Genomic DNA, 18553 nt, shown 5'->3' on the forward strand with positions numbered 1-18553 from the left:
TCTAGTAGCGTGATTCGGCTTGCTGTCTAATGGTATAGGTGTTTGCTTTCTGTTCAAATGTAGGTACGACATATTCTCCTATACACAAACATTTACTGCTGCTCTAGAACAATCAGTTTTGAACCATAATTATTTTGTTTCTTCTGGGATAGCTGCTGCTCTTTCTATATCGTACACGGTTTGGGCTATTGTTATTTATCAGTTCAACAATTCATCTCTTGTTGACAAATTTCGCTTTTTGTGCTGTTTCTGGGCCCCATGGGCCCCACCTTACGTTTGACGCATATCGGCTTAGTTTATCACAGGTGTATCTTTTCTGCCAGAGAATATCCGAAGTCCTCGTACCGATGTCTGATGTCGATCCATCCGATCGCGTTAATAGTGGATAAAACACGTTTGCGTACATTGACAATGGGACAGTAAAAGGTATATCGGTTGAATTTCAGTGGGACAATACAGGTAGAGTTTCGTATGGCTATAAACTACTTACAATTCTACCACTATTCTAGTTTTTAACTGGCTTGGTTTAAAACTACAGAACGAAACAGACATTAATAAATTTAACTATGGAAAACGCTCGACATTGTGTAAGATAAATCATGCAAACACACTTTACTCCTTATATAAGCCAGCTGTTCAATTTGAATCATCCAAAACCAAATTTGAATCATTATAGATCATGACGCTTCAATTGTATTGAAATCGGCTTTATTAGTATAATCGCTCAAGAGCTAATGGAAGCATTTAATACTTACTATGAACAAAAAAAAATACGGGATGAAATAAAGCATATATCAAAATTTTGACCAAGACCACAACGCATCAATCGCTTCCATTGATCTTCATTCCCTCCATGACCCAAGAACGAATTCATCAATACAATAGCAAAATATTTATTTGCGTAAAAGAAAATATCAAAATAAGTTACTATTGATATACTAAAGTTCCAAATGATAAATTAATAACAATATTTGGTATTATTGCAAAATTTGTTCTTTATTCAATGTTCTGTTATAACAGGTTATATCTCAAGAAAATTTGCTTGCGATGTTTTCTATATTACTTCTTTTTTGTTTATTCACGAATAGCATAAAAATATAGCTTTTTTATGTTATTCGTGAATAAACAAAAAATAACAAAACCCGATATTTTAATGTTATTAGTTTGTCATTTACCTCCACCCGGGTTCGCTGCTGCTAGAATAGCTAGATGCTCACTGCTCGAAAATCTGATATTTATGTGGAAAACACATGGGAAAGCGGTGAAACTGCCTAAAGGCTGCCTTACACCTCGGGAAAATTTTCTGCCGGATTTTGGTCCCCGTGCATTTTAAATGGGGCCGGGATTTTGATTTTCCGTGCCCAAATCCCGAAAACATCGCATATGCAAAAATGCATGGGGAAAAATTCCGCGGACCAAATTCCCGAGGTGTGAGGCTGCCTTAAATCGTTTTCATTGTCGTCTTCGCATGTATTGATCAAATTCAATAGCACGCAGTAAGTAAAGTGTCTTCGTCGTATGTAACTTGTTCCGTAAAAATTAGTTTAGCTCAAGTACATGAATATTTTGTAAGATTGAGATGTTGAAAAGGTTCTCATGTACTCTAACTTGCTGCTACTAGGTGACTGAGTAGACTTGTACTGCTGTTCTGTTTTATCGTTTTATTCTCTCGGAAATTTTACTCAATTTCCGTCAAAAACGTGATTGTTCAACATAGGAGTAGTCGTGCTTTAAATGGAAATTGAGTAAACTTTCCGCGAGAAAAAGTAACCATTGAAGTTAAAGAGATGCCGAAGAACGGCTGTATGTTGCCTAAGTAGTGCTTCCCATACCTACAATCAAGATTGTACGGGACAAAAAGCTCCAAAATTCCATAATTCAAACATAAAATCTGTTTTGAGGTTTTAACCAAAACCACTGTGCATCAGTAGATACCACATGTGCCACAAGCAGTTAAGAGATTATCTTACAGGCGGTACTCCACTGCTAGGCCCTTGACGCCTCGACAGTTCTCACGCATTGTGGGAACCTCCTTGTCTGTCATATAACAGAAAGCATCACATAGACAGATGTGATGCCGGAGGAGCCTAGTAGTTATTGGTTGCACCTTAACACTGATGCACCTTAACACCTACATCCCGCATCAGCGATTGTGCCCATCTTCTTTATCATGGGCAATTGCCAACATTAAATAGTAAAATGTTATTTTCCGTTTTCGTTGTTCATTCTAAAACGAAATCTAGTGTTAATCTGGGTGCTGCGGATAGAGCCGCTTTTCTGCGCTCAAGCGAGCAGAGGGATATTTTGAAATCACTCCCATAAACAAAATTATTTTGCAGTTACTTGGCTGTCAAACATTTCCCGCTCTTCGATTTTTTCTTCCCACGCTGCATGAGGTCGCACAAATGCGCTAGACTCTACATGACTTTACGATTGTTTACATACATTCATGCTCCAATCAGCTGCTGAATCTCGTGAAATTTCGTAACGAGTGCTTTTTAATTGCATTCCCACTAATTTTCCACTCGAAATATAATGTGAGAATATTTGTTACAAAGAATACAAAACTCAAACAAAGTTTATTTTTATTTTTTCCCAAAATAATAACAATACTTCTCAATATTAGATCAGAAACGAATATAACCACAATCTTCAATGTTTGGCTCCGGCACAATAGAAAATTTTGGCTTCAGTTTGACAACCAAATCGATTTTCTCCGCACCACCCAGGTGTTAATAAAATTTGCAGCTAGTTAATAGCTAGTGTCTTTATTTTATTTTGGCCGATTAACCATTTTCCGGTTCTGGTTGTAGTGTTCGCTTCGCTGTGTTGTGATCGGTTCGGTCCCTTATTCTGCCTACAGTAGTTAATAGTTTGGTACCTGCAGTGGACTGAGGTACCAGCTAACCGACACTCTTAATCTTAAGCAGACCACTCTCAGGAACCACTTCCCGATCACCTTGTCCATTCTATGGGTGGACGAATCAGCGAACAACACGATAGAAGTGACTCTACAATCAAGCTGATTGGTCGACGTACAAGCCGACTCACGACCGAAACCATCCGACAAGACGCCAACGCCGAGTGGGACGTTAATAGCTTCTCCGGAAAGATAATAATCCATTCCGCGATCCAGTGGTCGTATTCTACCGAAAGCAGGGCTGGTAGCGACCGAAGCCACTTAAAATAGTGACTTTAGTGACCGAAGCTGACGAAAAAAGGGACCAAATAGTGACTTTCAGTTGCAGAAAAAGTGACCAAATAGTGACTTCCAATTTCAATTGCAAGTTCGATGAGACGAAATCAAGCGATTTTAAGTGAAGAGAAACGAAAATCATACTCGGTAACTTTTATCTATTCAGTGACTAAGTAAAATTGTATTGCCCTCTCTTTTAACCTCACGAAAATTTTACTCATTATCAGTAAAAAGCAGGACAACTCAAAACTATGAGTAGTCTGCAAGCAAATCCAATTTTTACGCCACTGGCAGTGAGCGAAATATGGTTATCACTCTTAACACCTGTTTCACTTTCCTGAAAATTATTTCTCGGCGAAAATCTGCGTTAAGCATGTGGGCGGACAAACGACCAACGGGAACAGAACCGACTAAATTACGGACAATCCGGACACGAATAATAAAGAACTCACGACGCGAACTTTTCAACGTGTTTTTATTACTATAAAGATGAGTGACGTTTAACGCTCGCACACTGATGTGCAATTCGGCATGTGTACATACATGTTTGTTTTCCTTCTGCTCATAACCTCAAAATTGATCGAGTCATCACAATGGTTGCGAAGGAGTCAAAAAATATATGGAAATATACTCATTTTTACCCAAACTTTGCTGAGTAGCACCATCTAGGAGTGTTTGTTTTCCTTTTATCGCCACTCACACATTCGGACGTGAGAATCTCAATTGACGGATAGGTATAAAAGCCAACCGATTAGCTTGTGATAGTCTTCATTACTTTCCATCTTTGGGCTACTTTCTGTCACTTTGTAGTACCCCGGATCCATCGGATACTTTGATCCCTTAGCGTTATCCAGACGAAACCTTTTCACCAACTTCTCGATGAATGCCTTCTGAGAAATCACAAAGAAACCATACGAATTCCATCGCACACGGATTCCTAAGAAACTTCTTATGCCACCTAGTCTGGTTATCTTCAGCCGTTCCTGCAAAGCTTGCTCTACCTTTTCAATTTCCTCCTCCTGTGCGCATACCAGCAGCAAATCATCCACATATATTAGCAAATACATCCACCCGTTCTTGCTACAACGTTTACGGTACAAACATGAATCCGAATGACACTGCTCGAACCCAAGTTGCTTGAGTATATCCGTCAGCGTCCTATGCCAAACCCTCGCAGCTTGTTTCAATCCGTAGATACTACGCTTTAACTTGCACACTTTCTTCTCATTCCCCAGCACTGCGTATCCCGGCGGCTGACGCATATACACCACCTCGTCCAGCTTCCCGTACAAATACGCCGACTTCATGTCCAAGTGTTTCACGTGCATCCGACGATGGCCTGCTACAGTTAGCAGCACTCGAAATGTTGAGCACATTGCTACAGGATCAAATATCTCTTCAAAATCCGACCCGAATCGTTGGCTGTAGCCTTGCGCCACGAGTCTGGCCTTCATCCGCTCGACTGTGCCGTCCGCGTCAATTTTCCTTTTGTACACCCACTTGCTACCGACAATGTTGCTAGCAGGTGGAGGGTCCACAAGCTCCCATGTTTCGTTTGACATCAACGAATCGTACTCTGCATCCATGGCTGCTATCCATTCATCTTTCTCCGCACAGCTGACCGCTTGCTCGTACGAAGTGGGTTCATCATCCACCGTTGCTATGCCAACAAAATAATCATCGAAACGGACTGGCAATACTCCTCTGGTAGAACGACGTAGATTCTCACGCTGAATTCCATCTCCCAGAGCAGCGACATTCTCTTCACCGTAGTACAATTCTTCAGCCGATTCATACCCGTTCATATCTTCTTCTTCTTCAGGTCCTTCCTCGGGTTCAGCTGCAGATGCCGCCTCACGTGGCGCTACCGGGACCGGCGACGGTTCCAACTCGACTGTCGATTCACTCGCTTCCAGCTTCCGCTCGGTTTTACGTTCACTATCCATACGCCAATCCTCGAGAAACTTCACATCCCGGCTGATGGTGATCCGTCCCGACACCACATCCAACAGCCGATAGGCCTTGTGCTCGTTGGAGTAACCTACAAACACCAACTTACGCGCTTTAGGCTCCATTTTCTTGCGTATCTCGGCTGGAGTACGTACCCAAGCTTCGGAACCAAAAATCCGAAAGTGCTCGTACGATGGAAGTTTTCCGTACCACTTCTCGAAGGGACTCATTCCAACGGACCTTGAAACAACCCGATTCTGAATATAGGTTGCCGTCAGAATCGCCTCTCCCCAGTACTTTTGATCCAATTTCGCCTCCAACAGCATACAGAGTGCCATCTCCTTCAGGTATCGGTTTCGCCTCTCTACTACGCCATTCTGTTGTGGCGAGTAGGGTGCGCTGCACTGGCTCACGATGCCTTCTGTCCGCAAGTAGTCCTGCAAATCCTTGCTGATAAATTCTCCGCCACCGTCTGACTGCAGCACCTTGAGAGTTTTTCCAGTCTGCGTCCGGCAGAAGCAGATGAAGTCTTTGATTTTTGCTGCGGCTTCCGACTTCTTCTTCAGAAGATACACGAACGCCATCCGTGTATGGTCATCAACCAAACAAAGGAAGTATCGATTTCCACTTGGCGTACACTTCATCGGTCCACTGAGATCGGCATGTACGATATCCAGTTTTTCCTTCGAACCTCTATCGACGCTTTTCGGGAACGGCGCTCGTACCATTTTGCCTTCAATGCAACATTGACACACTGTGCGTACACCACAATCAACGAGCTTCATGCCATCTGCTTGCTTGTTTTCGTGTATCGACCGAACCACATAAGGATCCCGGTGTCCCAATCGTCGGTGCCATGTATGCAAGCATTGCGATGTGTGCGAAGTTTGGACGCTGATCATCGCCTGCTCTGGAACACACATTCGGTATAAACTACCGTGTCGTTCACCTACCGCATATACCTCTCCACTTCGCTTGCGAACCTCACACCGATTCCCACTGAACACCACATCAAAATTTTTCTTGGCAAGTACACTCACCGACACTAGGCCACTAGTAAGTTTCGGTACATACAATACCTCATTCAGCTCAATGTCTACCGGTTCTCCAGCATCGGTCACACCAATAATTATACCACGGCCAATACCACCCACTTCAGCTCGCTCGCCGTCAGCCAACATCACACTCGTCCCACCGGTCGTTTCCAGCACAGTGAAAAACTTTCGATTTCCCGTCATGTGACGAGAAGCACCACTGTCGATGAACCAGCTCGATGGCTCAGCTTGTCCCACCATCCACGCCAGCTCCGAAACTATCTGAGCTTGCTTGGCTTTTGGTTCTTCCGGCTTCTTCCTCGACGATTTCGATGATGATTCAGCAGCTACCATATTCGGACAATTTCTCTTGAAATACCCCGGTTGATTACACTGGAAGCAAGTTCTCGTTTCGTTATGCCTACTTCTACCACCTGCACGTCGCCGGCGATGTTCCACCTGCAGAGCTTTCCCGCTACCCGAAGTTGCACCTACGCTGCGTTCTCGACGCTTTTCCGCTACGGGCCAATAATTTGGACTTCACCAGTTGAAGTGTCAATTCGTCCCGTGGCCGCTGCTCCAATGCCGTCGCTAGATAATCATAAGAGTCCGGCAGCGAACACAGCAACATAGCCACTTGCAATTTATCCTGGATCTCGTCGCCAACATCTGCAATTCGCTGCAGCAAATCGGAAAACGTTTGAAGGTGCTGCTCCATGTCATCGCCCTCTTTAAGTTCCAAGTGCGTCAACTTCTTTAAAAGATACACCTCCGAACCCTTGTCGTGGTACGTCTTCAAGGCATCCCATGCCTCGCTCGCAGTCGCACAATTCCGTACAATACTGGTCTGGTCATCCTCAATGCAGAGCCCGATTGTCGCACGAGCTTTCGCGTCTGCCTTTGACCACTCATCGGTCACTGGGTTCGGAGCCGGCTTGGAGATTACGTCCCACGTATCCTCCCGGATCAGCAGCATCTCCATCTTAAACCTCCACGACTGGTAGTTGTGGTTGTTTAATTTTTGCAATGCAAACCTCTGTGAATCCGCCATTTTGCCGTTTGCAGAAATTTTCCGGTTGCTGCTCAACCTCACAACCGACCGAAACAAACGAACCGTTCCGAGACCTCACGCGCACGAAACTATTAGCAAAATCGCTAATTTATACTGTGCCCATAACCTGTGGGCGGACAAACGACCAACGGGAACAGAACCGACTAAATTACGGACAATCCGGACACGAATAATAAAGAACTCACGACGCGAACTTTTCAACGTGTTTTTATTACTATAGCAGATCAAACAACATAACAAACGTCATTGAATACATATTGATTTGTTTCTCTTCACAGGGGTGGATTCGTGTATGCGCCTAGCGATACATTTCAATATAGCGCAACAAAGCATTCTCTTCATTTTTCTTCATTTCTCTTCTTCATTTTTGCTATAGAATTCGACAGCGCATGCAATCTTCAAAATTGGGGCGACAAGAACACCATTCTATGATATCTGCTCAATAAATATTTGTTTAGAGCAAACCCTTCATTACATTTGTCAAAATCTACAGAAAAATAGCCGCTTGAGAACAAATCATATTTTCTTGAATTTTTTAGATAAATTTTTATATGGATGCCTAATGAGGGATAAAGTCTCCTCAAATTAAGGCAACAACTCAAAATCCAAATATCCTGAAATTGTGGTGGAATTATGGCATTTTTTTCAGTGAAGATCATTTAGCATATTTATGGATATGTGCTGTGAAAAAATGATAGCATTTGGCCATTATAGGAAGTTGTTCTAATTTTGCGTGGCCACTAAAAATTATCTTCAGGTGGAACAAAACACAATCAATAATAGAGTAAATAAGGTTGTCAATGAATCGCCTGCTTTGAGCGTGCTTACAGCGGCACACTAGGAGTTAACTTTCGGAAATCAGTATGGCGAAAAGCATCTAAGGTTTAATATCTCGAAAATAAGCAACTCAATCGAAAATATATTTGGTAGGCGTAGTAGCAGACACCTTCCTACATAACTGTTACCAAATAGATTTTCGTGAAAAGCTCCTGCTGTTGAGAAAACCCGCGTTAGATGTCTTTCGCCATACAAATTTCTGGCGGTTAACTTATGCTGGCTATTTTGCGCATATACGATAGCGCCTGGATGTGATAGCGGCGAGTAGAAAATCAACCCCTGCCAATAATTCATTAAAAATTAACTCGCCACATATCGATCATTTATCTAGAGGATCTATTATAAAAATATGCTATATCAATACTACTCTACTCCCGCATATTTGTAACATATGCATTTTGGTTGATTTTGTAAATCGTTTGTCAATCCTCCTCAATCATTTCCAGCTAACCACAGATAAGCAAGAAAGTAAATCCTATTTAACTGTTGTGGGATTAGATTAATGAATCTAAGCTAAGATTGAGCTTTCTGAACGATTCGCAGAAAATAACACTCGCATACAAAATGAACAAAACTGCGAGTGTTACAAATATGCGATCATGGGCAGTTTAGTTCTTGATAAAACAGGGGAGAATTAAGTCTCTCAAGGAATCAAGTCGCCTCACCTTCCCCTATAAAGTTTGAGTTAAAAAAAAATCGACAGGTCTCCTGCTTGCATGACTGTATACCAATTTATAAATTGTGACGTAAAACACCTTCAATTAGTTACTGGTGAAATGCCAATAAGAGCAGCGATTTAAATAGCTCGCGAAGATTCCGAGCGATCATTTTTCCAAGATCCGGAATTTCATTTCCGCCATGAATAAAGCATCATCCGATGGATACATAAAGTTTTATAAAAAAAACCAGATTAATCCACCTAATGGTGATGGTGCCTTTCTCGCGCAAAAAGGTAATAACTGTAGCCTTTACGCTTACACCTCGATGATGTACAAGAAAGGCAAAACAGTTACACCGTCTAATGTTATGATAGAAAATTTACACTAGTAGACGACAGATGGCGCTGCCAAAAGTTTCTCGAATTTCCTATGTTCGAATTTTGACTTTCGGACAATTTCATAGTACTATGAAACTGATCGAAGAGCATACTTACGCCTAAATGCGTGCAACACGAGCATCTTTATAGTGCGATGAAACTCTTAATGGGAAGCCACGGATAAAATATTCATAGATGCAAGGCATTTTTCATAACACATTATTGTTCTATGTGACTATGTCTCATCACTATTTTAATATTATCTATTTTTTGCAATTTGCAATTATTATGAAATTCAATAGTGATCAACAGCGTTTTAGTCTCTGTCGGATGCAACTTGTTGCAAGAAAATCGGTTAAGAGTTTCTATGTAAAAATTTGGCTAATGTTTTTTATGGCATTTTGTGCACACACACACGCACACACATACACACACACACGCACACACGGACAGACAGACATTTGTTCAGCTCATCGAGCTGAGTCGAATGGTATATAACACTATGGGTCTCCGGGACTTTTATCAAAAGTTCGAATTTGGAGTGAAATGATAGCCTTTCGGTACAACTTAGTTGTACGAGAAAGGCAAAAATCTTGTTCAATAGTTTCAAAATAGTTGAAAATAGTGACTTTTTTCGAGAAAAAGTGACTTGAGGTCGAAAAAAGAGACTTTTTAGTGACTTTTAGTTAGATTACGTAGCCCGAAAAAAGTGACCAAGTCACTAAAAAGTGACCCGCTACCAGGCCTGCGAAAGCGGCATCATGGTGATGCCTCGAAGCGAAAGCAGTGATTCGATACCGGCGGAAGTGTCTTTGATCACTTCAACGTCTGCAGCAATGTCATACGGGCCATCCCGGGATTCCCGAGGCGTTGGAAAATTCTAGGAAGCACGATAAGCAGTCCCAGCTTCCTTGAAAAGCTTACCAGACTGTTCAAACCCACACGGTTGATGGTGTAGTAAACTGTGTGAAGATTTCGGGCGAACACTCCAGCTCGTTCGAATCGCGCCTGGGGCTTAGACAAGGTGATGGATTTTCGTGCCTGTTGTTCAACATTGCGCTAGCATTGGAGTACGATTTTCAACAGATTTAGTCAATTTGTTTGTTTCGCAAATGACATGAACATTGTCGGCCGAACATTTGCAAAGGTGGCAGAATTGTACACCAGCCTGAAACGTGAAGCAACAAAAGTTGGACTGGTGGTGAATGCATCGAAGGCAAAGTACATGCTAGTGGGCGGAACAGAGCGCGACATGGCCCGCCTGGGAAGCAGTGTTACGATATAAGGAGATGCTTTCGAGGTGGATTCGTCCATAAGTTTTCTCGCATCAGAACGGTGATGTGTACAACATCGATATCACCCTGAGCGAACTTCTGTGAACCATCGACAAAGAACGAAGTGCCTCAACGGACCCTCTGCGGCCCTCTTGAACTGCTGAATGAACTACCACGATTCCGGATCGAATGCCTTCCTGCCAATCTTGCTCATGAACTGCATGGTGAATCTTCTCGAGCGGAACGTTAACCGGCGACTGATTACCAAACTCGAATCAAGTGGACAAGCACCAACACGCTTTTCGTGACGAACGCGGCACCGACACGTACTTCACCGAGCTTGAAATGTCGCTGTCTATTACCGACAAGCACTGCTTGATAACATCTCTGGATCTATCGAAGCCGTATGACAGCACCTGGCGACACGGCATATTGCGCACTCTAAAGTCTTGGCGATTACGTAGTCGGATGCTGAATGTGCTGCACAGTTTCTTTCAGAATGCTGGAGCAAGATTTTTTTATGTACAGGTTATCCGACTTGTCAATATCCCCAACTCAGCCATCTTGGATTTTTGTATGGAATTTATGCTCGTTTGTTTACGTTTTGCACTGAAAATGTATGTACACGCCCCCCCACCTCCCCCGCGCTGGTTATTCCCATCTACTGACGAAGTCTGATAACCTGTACATAAAAAAATCTTGTGCTGGAGAACGGAGTATACCTCAGGGTTTCGTCCTGCCTGTGACACAGTTTCTCGTCCTGATGCCGGAGTCGAAATCCTACTGTACACGAACGACATCCTCATCGTAGTGAGAGTGGCGAAAGAGAAGGGTTCACATCGATTATTTATTACCAGACTATTACGAAGACTGCAGACCGCCATCGAAGCTGTGACCAAGTGGGCGAAGAGCGTGTGATTCTCCATATCTGCACCGAATTTGCAGACATTTTAACGCAGCCTGAATGCGCATCGAGAGCCGGCGCAAGAGATAACCATCGATCGAAACCGCAACAGTAACTTTTTTTAAATTTTTCTATTTTACAGTCAAAACATACAAAAGCCTTCTTTTTCTTTCAACTTGAGAGCTTTGAATGAACCCGCACGTGTTGGGCCCCTGGCTCGTAAGCTGCAGAAGGTCAGCGTGAATGTGGAGAATGTGAATTTCGGGCGGTGGATCCCATAGCGAACACTTCATTCAAGTACCACATCTACTATAGCTGCGGTGGCAGAGCAGAACGAGGAGTTGGCTTCATGGTGATCGGGAAGCAGATGAAGCGTGTTATTCGGTGGAAGCCGATAAGCGACCACATTTGCGTTTTGAGCATGAAGGGCAATTTCTTCAACTATAGCCTGATCAGCATCTATGCCCCAACGAACGATGAGCCTGATGACGTGAAGGATTAGTTCTATGAGAGCCTTAATAAGACCTATGGAGAGTGCCCAACACACGATGTAAAGATTGTCATCGGGGATGCAAATACACAGAGAAAGTTTCTTTCGCCCTGTTCACCCCGAAAAGAAAGTTTCTTCCGCCCTGTCATTGGTACGGAAAGCCTTCATTCCGTTACCAACGATAATGGTCTGCGACTTGTAACCTTTGCTGCTCCTAGAGGGATGGCAATAAACAGTACCTACATCGCACGTAAGAATATCCGCAAACACACCTGGCAACATCTAAGTGGAGACACTTGAGATGTAACGTCCTTCAGAGGTTCGAACATCGACTCGGATCACTATCTTGTAGTTGCAAAAATTCGGGCGCGACTTTCCAGCGTCACAAATTCACGAAACAACAGAACGATGCGTTTCAATATCCAACGCTTGTCAGTTGAAGGAGTTGCTGAACAGTACCACCAGAAGCTGGACGAGCGGATAGGAGATGCCACCGGATCTGGCGACGTCAACAGATTGTGGGAAAATATCCACGAAGCTGTGACTACAACAGCGCAGGAAGTGTTAGGCACTGCACAGCGACGCCAACGAAATGGTTGGTTTGATGAGGAGTGCCAGCGAGTGACGGACGAGAAAAATGTTGCTAGGAGTCGAATGCTAGTTGCTCGTACCCTTTCCAACAGAGAGCGGTACAGTGCAGCAAGGGCAGAAGAGAAACGGATCCACCGCAGAACACGAAGAGAGTGTGATAACTGAAGCGCAGGAGAACATGGATAGAAACGATATGCGGAGTGAGCAGCAGCATGAATCAATCCACCACATTATCCAGAAAATATTGGAGGATGAAGAACTGCCTGTCGGCTGGTTGCCCAATCTATAAGAAAGGGCACAGACTAGAGTGTGCCAATTACAGAAGGATCACCCTTCTGAACTCCGCGTTCAATATCCTGTCGCGTATCCTGTTTAACAGACTGATACCGTTGGAGGAGTTCTTCGTCGGCGAATACCAGGCAGGTTTTCATGAGGGCCGATCAACGACGGATCAGATGTTTAGCCTGCGGATGATCCTTGATAAATTCCAGGAGACTCATCATCTGTTCATTGATTTCAAAGCAGCGTACGATTCAGTGAAGAGAAATGAGCTGTGGCAGATAATGTCCGAACATGGTTTTCCGGCGAAACTGATTAGACTGATATGTGCAACGCTGGATGGCTCGAAATCAAGTATTCGGATTGCAGACGAAGTGTCAACCTCGTTTGTGACCTTAGACGGATTGAAGCAGGGTGATGCACTTTCGAATTTATTGTTCAACATTGCACTCGAAGGCGCTATTAGGAGATCTGGCGTGCAGAGGGACGGCACTATCATCACATGGTCGCATATGCTCTTGGTTTTTGCGGACGACAGCGACCTTATTGGAATCGATCGCAGGGCAGTAGTGGAAGCTTTTGTCCCACTGAAGAGGGAGACGGTGAGGATAGGCTTAACCATTAACTTTACCAAGACAAAATACATGGTGGCAGGTAGAGATAGGGGAACGCCTAGTGGTGTTGGTGCAGTACAGTGCTTGATGGGGATGTGTTTGAAGTTGTTGAAGAATTTGTTTACCTTGGAACGCTTGTGACATGTGACAATGACGTTTCCCGTGAAGTGAAAAAACGTATTGCTGCGAATAGGGCCTTTTACGGATTACGTAACCAGCTTAGGTCCCCCAACATGCAGACGGAAATGAAATTTGCTCTATACAGAACTCTGATTGTACCAGTGACCCTTTATGAGCATGAAGCATGGACATTAAAAGAGGCGAACCGGAGAGCTTTCGGGGCTTTCGAGCGAAAAGTGCTGCGTACAATACTCGGAGGGAACTAGAAAATGGTGTGTGGCGCAGACGCATGAATCATGAGCTGTACCAAGTTCTGAAGAATCTGAGAATTAGATCCAAAGCCACAAGTTGCTTGATTTTGAAGCCTGTGCTTGCGATGCATTTCAATAATAAATAGCTGAACATCTGTACAATAATGCCATTCGAGTGAACCAAACTTTGACTTAACAGCGTCGACTTAACAAAGGGTGAAATCTAAGTCGCCTGGTTAGAAGCGTTAGAAGTGATACCTTGAGATCAATCCACGGAACTTCGTATGTCGAAACGTAGAACAAACGGCTTATGATGCGGTATGGTCTAAACATCGTGGATGGCGCTTCGATAAGCTCAGCTTCTTAGACGTTACTTACAAATGCCAGGCTTGCTAGTCTACTTTTGGCGTTTAGCATATCACATATTTGCTGCAGACCAGAGGAGATTAGATTCTCAGTGAGCATTTGTTTTTTTCACAGGTTTTGTTTTTGGCCACCAAATATGCCCTTAATTATACTACCTATATAAAATATTTAATAAAGATTATCATTTATGAACTGAATCTATGTGTCAACCTTCTGTAAACGAATCCTAAATTTAAATATTGTTCAAACTGGAAGTAATTCGTCCTATTATGATTTCTTAACGAAGTAGTTGACGGTTTTTTCCCACTCCATCCAAGCACTATGTGTCTATGATATGACAATGATATTTCCTTAGAGACCAGCCAATTTGCAATTCTTTCATGAATCGCGCATTTGCACAGTACAGTGTCAGTTCTAGACCCAGAATGGATACCGAAAGTTATCCTCAAAACAGCTTTTTGGGCTCACGGCAACCTTTTTAGTGTGCGTCCAATTAACTAAATCAGTCTCCGTCTCAGCATATGCCCTGTCCGATCCAGCACGACATAAAGAGATAGAGATAGGAGTTACTGGACACGATGTTATTTTATGTGAGCGCAAAACCAATGCAACGCATTGCAAATCATTTGTCTGTGAAATTAATACCGCATTCCATTTCGAAATTGAGATGCTGGCATGATGTGGTCTTGATCTATCCAAATTAAAGAATGAAATCATAATATCAAAAACCAAAAATACAAAGTAGCAGAGGAACTAGTCCTGGAATGAAAAACGATCACCTATCCAAAAGGTAGAACTGATATTCACCAAATTCGTAAATTAATCAAATCTGCATTTGTATAACGAATTATTAATCTGAACAAGCCGTCACTATCTACGTATGTATATTCATTCGAATGGAGGCAAACGCAAATCAAATAATTTGTCTAACGAAATCATAAGCACAAACACTTCTATACTTATGATAAGCGAGCAGCATTGCACTAAAAACAAAAACAACTACATCTTTCCCATTATGGTCATATGATAAGAAAAACTCATCTAGCAGTTGCTCTTCTTCACACCGAACAGGTTCGGTATGGATTTTACCTTTTTCTTCGTCCCGTTCAGGTACTCCTTGTACATGTCGGAACGCAGATACCGGGAGTAGGAATCGCTCTTCATCAGATAAAACACGTGGTCGGCGGCGACGTCGAAACACCAACGGCTCGGGCTGCCCGTACCCTCCTTGATGGCTTCCCGGGCCAGCTCCAGCGATTTGGAATCGATGTTAACAGGGCAGGCCGCGTCCGGGGCCAAGTACTCGTTCCAGATGGCGTTGGCGGCATCCTTGATCTGCGACTGCGGCAGGGCCTTCATCTGCTGGATCGCTTCCCAGAATCTGCGGAGAAGGATTTGAGGGTGTATAAGCTATACAGGCTTGAATTGTTGGGAAGTATTTCGACGTTTGCTTTTTTTTATATATTTTAAACCACTAAAAGAGAAGAGATGTGGTCCACGTACTAAACTAATGCAAATGGGGTTCCTTAATTCAGCGGAGATTTGAGCAGTTTTTATCACTTACTTGAGATTTTCTCCGCTAAACTCCTTATCGAGAAATTTCGTAAACTGTTCCCGTCCGATGGGATCGTTCAAAAGCTCTCGCAAACTGAATCCCCATCGTTTGACCCTTTTCATAGCAATATCTTTCCTGTAATTCAAAAAACAATAATATGTTCGAAATACGTTGATGAATACATGTACAAAATATTTACCCCTGCTTTTCCGTATCCCAAAGCTCTGTGCTATCCGACTGCCATGGATTAGGATAGTCCGGTGTGGTTAAAAAGTAATCAAACTCACTGTATTGCTCGTAGTATGACACGTACCTTAAAGAACGAATATTAATTTTTCTCTGTTATCAGAAAAATAATTCAACACTTACGATTCCGCCGCCTTGGACACCTTGATGGTCCGCCGTTCCAGCTTCTGCTTCAAAAGGTTTATTGTCTTAGCCATGGTTTCCGCCGGGTTGCTATTTGCGGCCGTATTGGCGGATCCCGAGCCAAGACTAGAGGCACCCCGACGATAGGCTTTCTTGATGTCCACCTCCGTGGTGTTGACACAACCGGGCATTGGACGGTGCACATCCCAGAAGGCGCGCTCTTGCGAATCGAGCACCTTGCGCTCGAGCTTGTCACGTTTCTTGTCCACCTTGCTTTGCGCTTCGGCTTGCATGAATATGAACTCCCATTTCCGGGAGAACATCTTCTGTAGCTTGGCAAGATTCTCCGCCTCGTAGTCCGCCAACTCCAGGCGAGTTTTGTTCTGCATAGTTCGCTTGCAGAGATAAATGGCGTAGTCCGTGTTTTCCGGTTCCCAAAAGTTGGATGGCCAAAAATAGGGTGTTTGAAAGCGGTAGAACGTTCCGTCGTTCTTCACAGTTAACTGATGGTCGTCAATTGGAAACAAATAACCATGCGAGGCCAGTAGATGTGCCAAGTGTAAGGCTTCCGTTACATCGTCAACGGTTAAATTCTGCATAATCCATGCGATAAGATCAGCTCCGGTGAACACCGACGGAACCTTACTCATGAAAGCTTTGACAGTGCGCACAGATACTCCGGAGCCTTCAGCTTGCATTTTTTCAATAATGGCTTCCATCTTTTTGTACACCAAAATGTTGGGAGCATCTTGGCTATGTGGAGCATGATGAGTCGTTCCGGCGCTGAAACTGACCAAAGGACCCGTTCCACCACCGGACCCGGCTCCGCTCATACTGCTATTTGAACACATTTTCTTTGTTAGCCTTTCTTTCTCTATGTCAACTGTCTTCTTAGTGACCATCGTTTTCCCAGGATTTTTACTATGGGTAGAACTTTCTTGGCTTAAAACTCACACGAATTCGGCAGTTCTGATAAAACTTTTACGAGGGATAAGGAATGCTGCAAAACATTCAAACACAAGAATCATTCCATTGATTGCAACCTTGCAAAACTTCGAAACTCCATAATTAAATAACTCTACGAAGTAGACGAGCATTCCACCCAGAGCGGAAACTCACAAACTTACTTGTTTAAAACTTTTCACGTATCGTACTCATTCGCTTGATAATCATGTTTAACACCGAAGCCAAACGCCTAAAAGTAGACACCCTCTTCTAATTCCACAAAACTTCCAAAAAACAAAATTTTCACATTTTAGCACGATTCGCGAAAATTTTCCTCTTACATCCGTCCTAAAATTGATTTTTCTCCATCTGTCACTGCTCGCCAATTCTGCTGCTGCTAATGTCCCTGGGAGGAGGTTGATCGCTGACAAAAAGCGAGAGGTCAAGACGACGAAAAACGGGAGCAAACAGCTCCTAAATTACTATAATGTCAGCCCGTATGTATGCTCAAACTTCCTGCGACCACCTTCCTCCCAGCCTGAGACACGTGCACGCTTTTCCCCAGCCCTCGTTTCGTTTCCATACGGTAAACCATACTCTAGCAGAAGCGTTGTCGATTATGCTACGAAATGCTCCAGCAGCATATCTCTCACTCTCAAATCCTGGAAAAGGCTCTCGCGAAGCATTTGTTTATGTGCATGAAGTAGCTGGGAGAATGTTTGGGTTTTCCGCCGCGCGAGAAGAGGGTGGTAGTTCGCCCCAGGCGCTCTGTTTTCATTCTCGTCATAATAAAAGTGATATTCCGCGCCCTCCGCACAGATGACTGACGGCAATAAAAAGGTTTATCAGTTCAGGAGTACTTTGGGAAAAGCTCCTGTGTGCTATCATCGTTATGACATATTTTGCTTACTGCACTGAAAGTGTAAATGGTTTGTTCGTTTTTATGGATTCACATGAGATGAAATATTTAGAACATATTTACATGCAGATTCTATATATTTCCAGAAAAAGTGAATCAGAATTCCAAGCTCGACGATCCCTCCCCAAGCCACTAAAAGTTGTGGTGATTGCCTATGATGTGGTGGGATTAATGAGACCAGACGTCCCGCGTTTCGCGGGACAGTCCCGCATTTTCACTATTTTATTATTTATTATTATTATTATTTATTTTAACAAAAATTTAGGAAGAGGGAAAAGCCCCTTTGAGTAAATTCTTTTCGAATTCTTTCTCAAAAAGGCACAAAACCTCTTCATCTTTTCAAAAAAACGTTATAATAATCATTACAATAAATAAATATATATATATATATATATATATATATATATATATATATATATATATATATATATAATGAACGGCTCATCCGGAAGAAATCCATATCGGAGCCAAATCACACCAGGACGAGATACGAAGGGGGTTCCTTTAGATCAAAAATCTGAAATAAAATAAGAACAAGGAAAACAAAAGAGTATCAAATATTATAAAAAATATCACTGAAAAAGACTAATAGGGTATCTGTTCCATTATTAATAACATGCTCCTATATCAATAACATTCGCAAAACAGGCAATTTAGGCTCAATTTGTGTCGTGTTTTGTTGTTATCCGGCGTGCTCACTGCTGAAAAAAATCACAAAAATGAGAAATAAAACAATTTGAGCCTCAATTCT

The 18553-nt window shown here is 42.9% G+C and overlaps 1 protein-coding gene across 2 annotated transcripts; it reads right to left on the reverse strand.

Moving 5' to 3' along the window:
- Positions 1 to 214: 214 nt before the first annotated feature.
- LOC134223801 (regulator of G-protein signaling 7-like) lies at positions 215 to 17567 on the reverse strand. Of its 2 annotated transcripts, XM_062703012.1 has the most exons (7): positions 17481 to 17567; positions 17066 to 17231; positions 15939 to 16938; positions 15769 to 15882; positions 15579 to 15704; positions 15104 to 15395; positions 215 to 351 (listed from the first exon to the last, which is right to left on the reverse strand). In XM_062703012.1, the coding sequence occupies exons 3-7, from the start codon at positions 16838 to 16840 to the stop codon at positions 292 to 294; spliced, it is 1494 nt and encodes a 497-aa protein (XP_062558996.1). In that variant the 5' UTR covers positions 16841 to 16938; positions 17066 to 17231; positions 17481 to 17567; the 3' UTR covers positions 215 to 291. The 2 variants fall into 2 exon arrangements, with proteins under 2 accessions (XP_062558996.1, XP_062558987.1); XM_062703003.1 differs by lacking the exon at positions 17481 to 17567 and having other exon boundaries at positions 17066 to 17384.
- Between the last annotated feature and the right edge of the window lie 986 nt (positions 17568 to 18553).

The sequence above is a fragment of the Armigeres subalbatus genome, chromosome 1 (genome assembly GCF_024139115.2).
Source record: "Armigeres subalbatus isolate Guangzhou_Male chromosome 1, GZ_Asu_2, whole genome shotgun sequence".
NCBI lineage: Eukaryota > Metazoa > Arthropoda > Insecta > Diptera > Culicidae > Armigeres > Armigeres subalbatus.

Coding starts and splice junctions, on each gene's coding strand:
- LOC134223801 (XM_062703012.1), bottom strand. CDS start 16,840: ATGGTCACTAAGAAGACAGTTGACATAGAGAAAGAAAGGCTAACAAAG. Junction 15,883..15,938: donor GTGTCCAAGGCGGCGGAATC/GTAAGTGTTGAA, acceptor TCGTTCTTTAAG/GTACGTGTCATACTACGAGC. Junction 15,396..15,578: donor TTTAGCGGAGAAAATCTCAA/GTAAGTGATAAA, acceptor CCTTCTCCGCAG/ATTCTGGGAAGCGATCCAGC.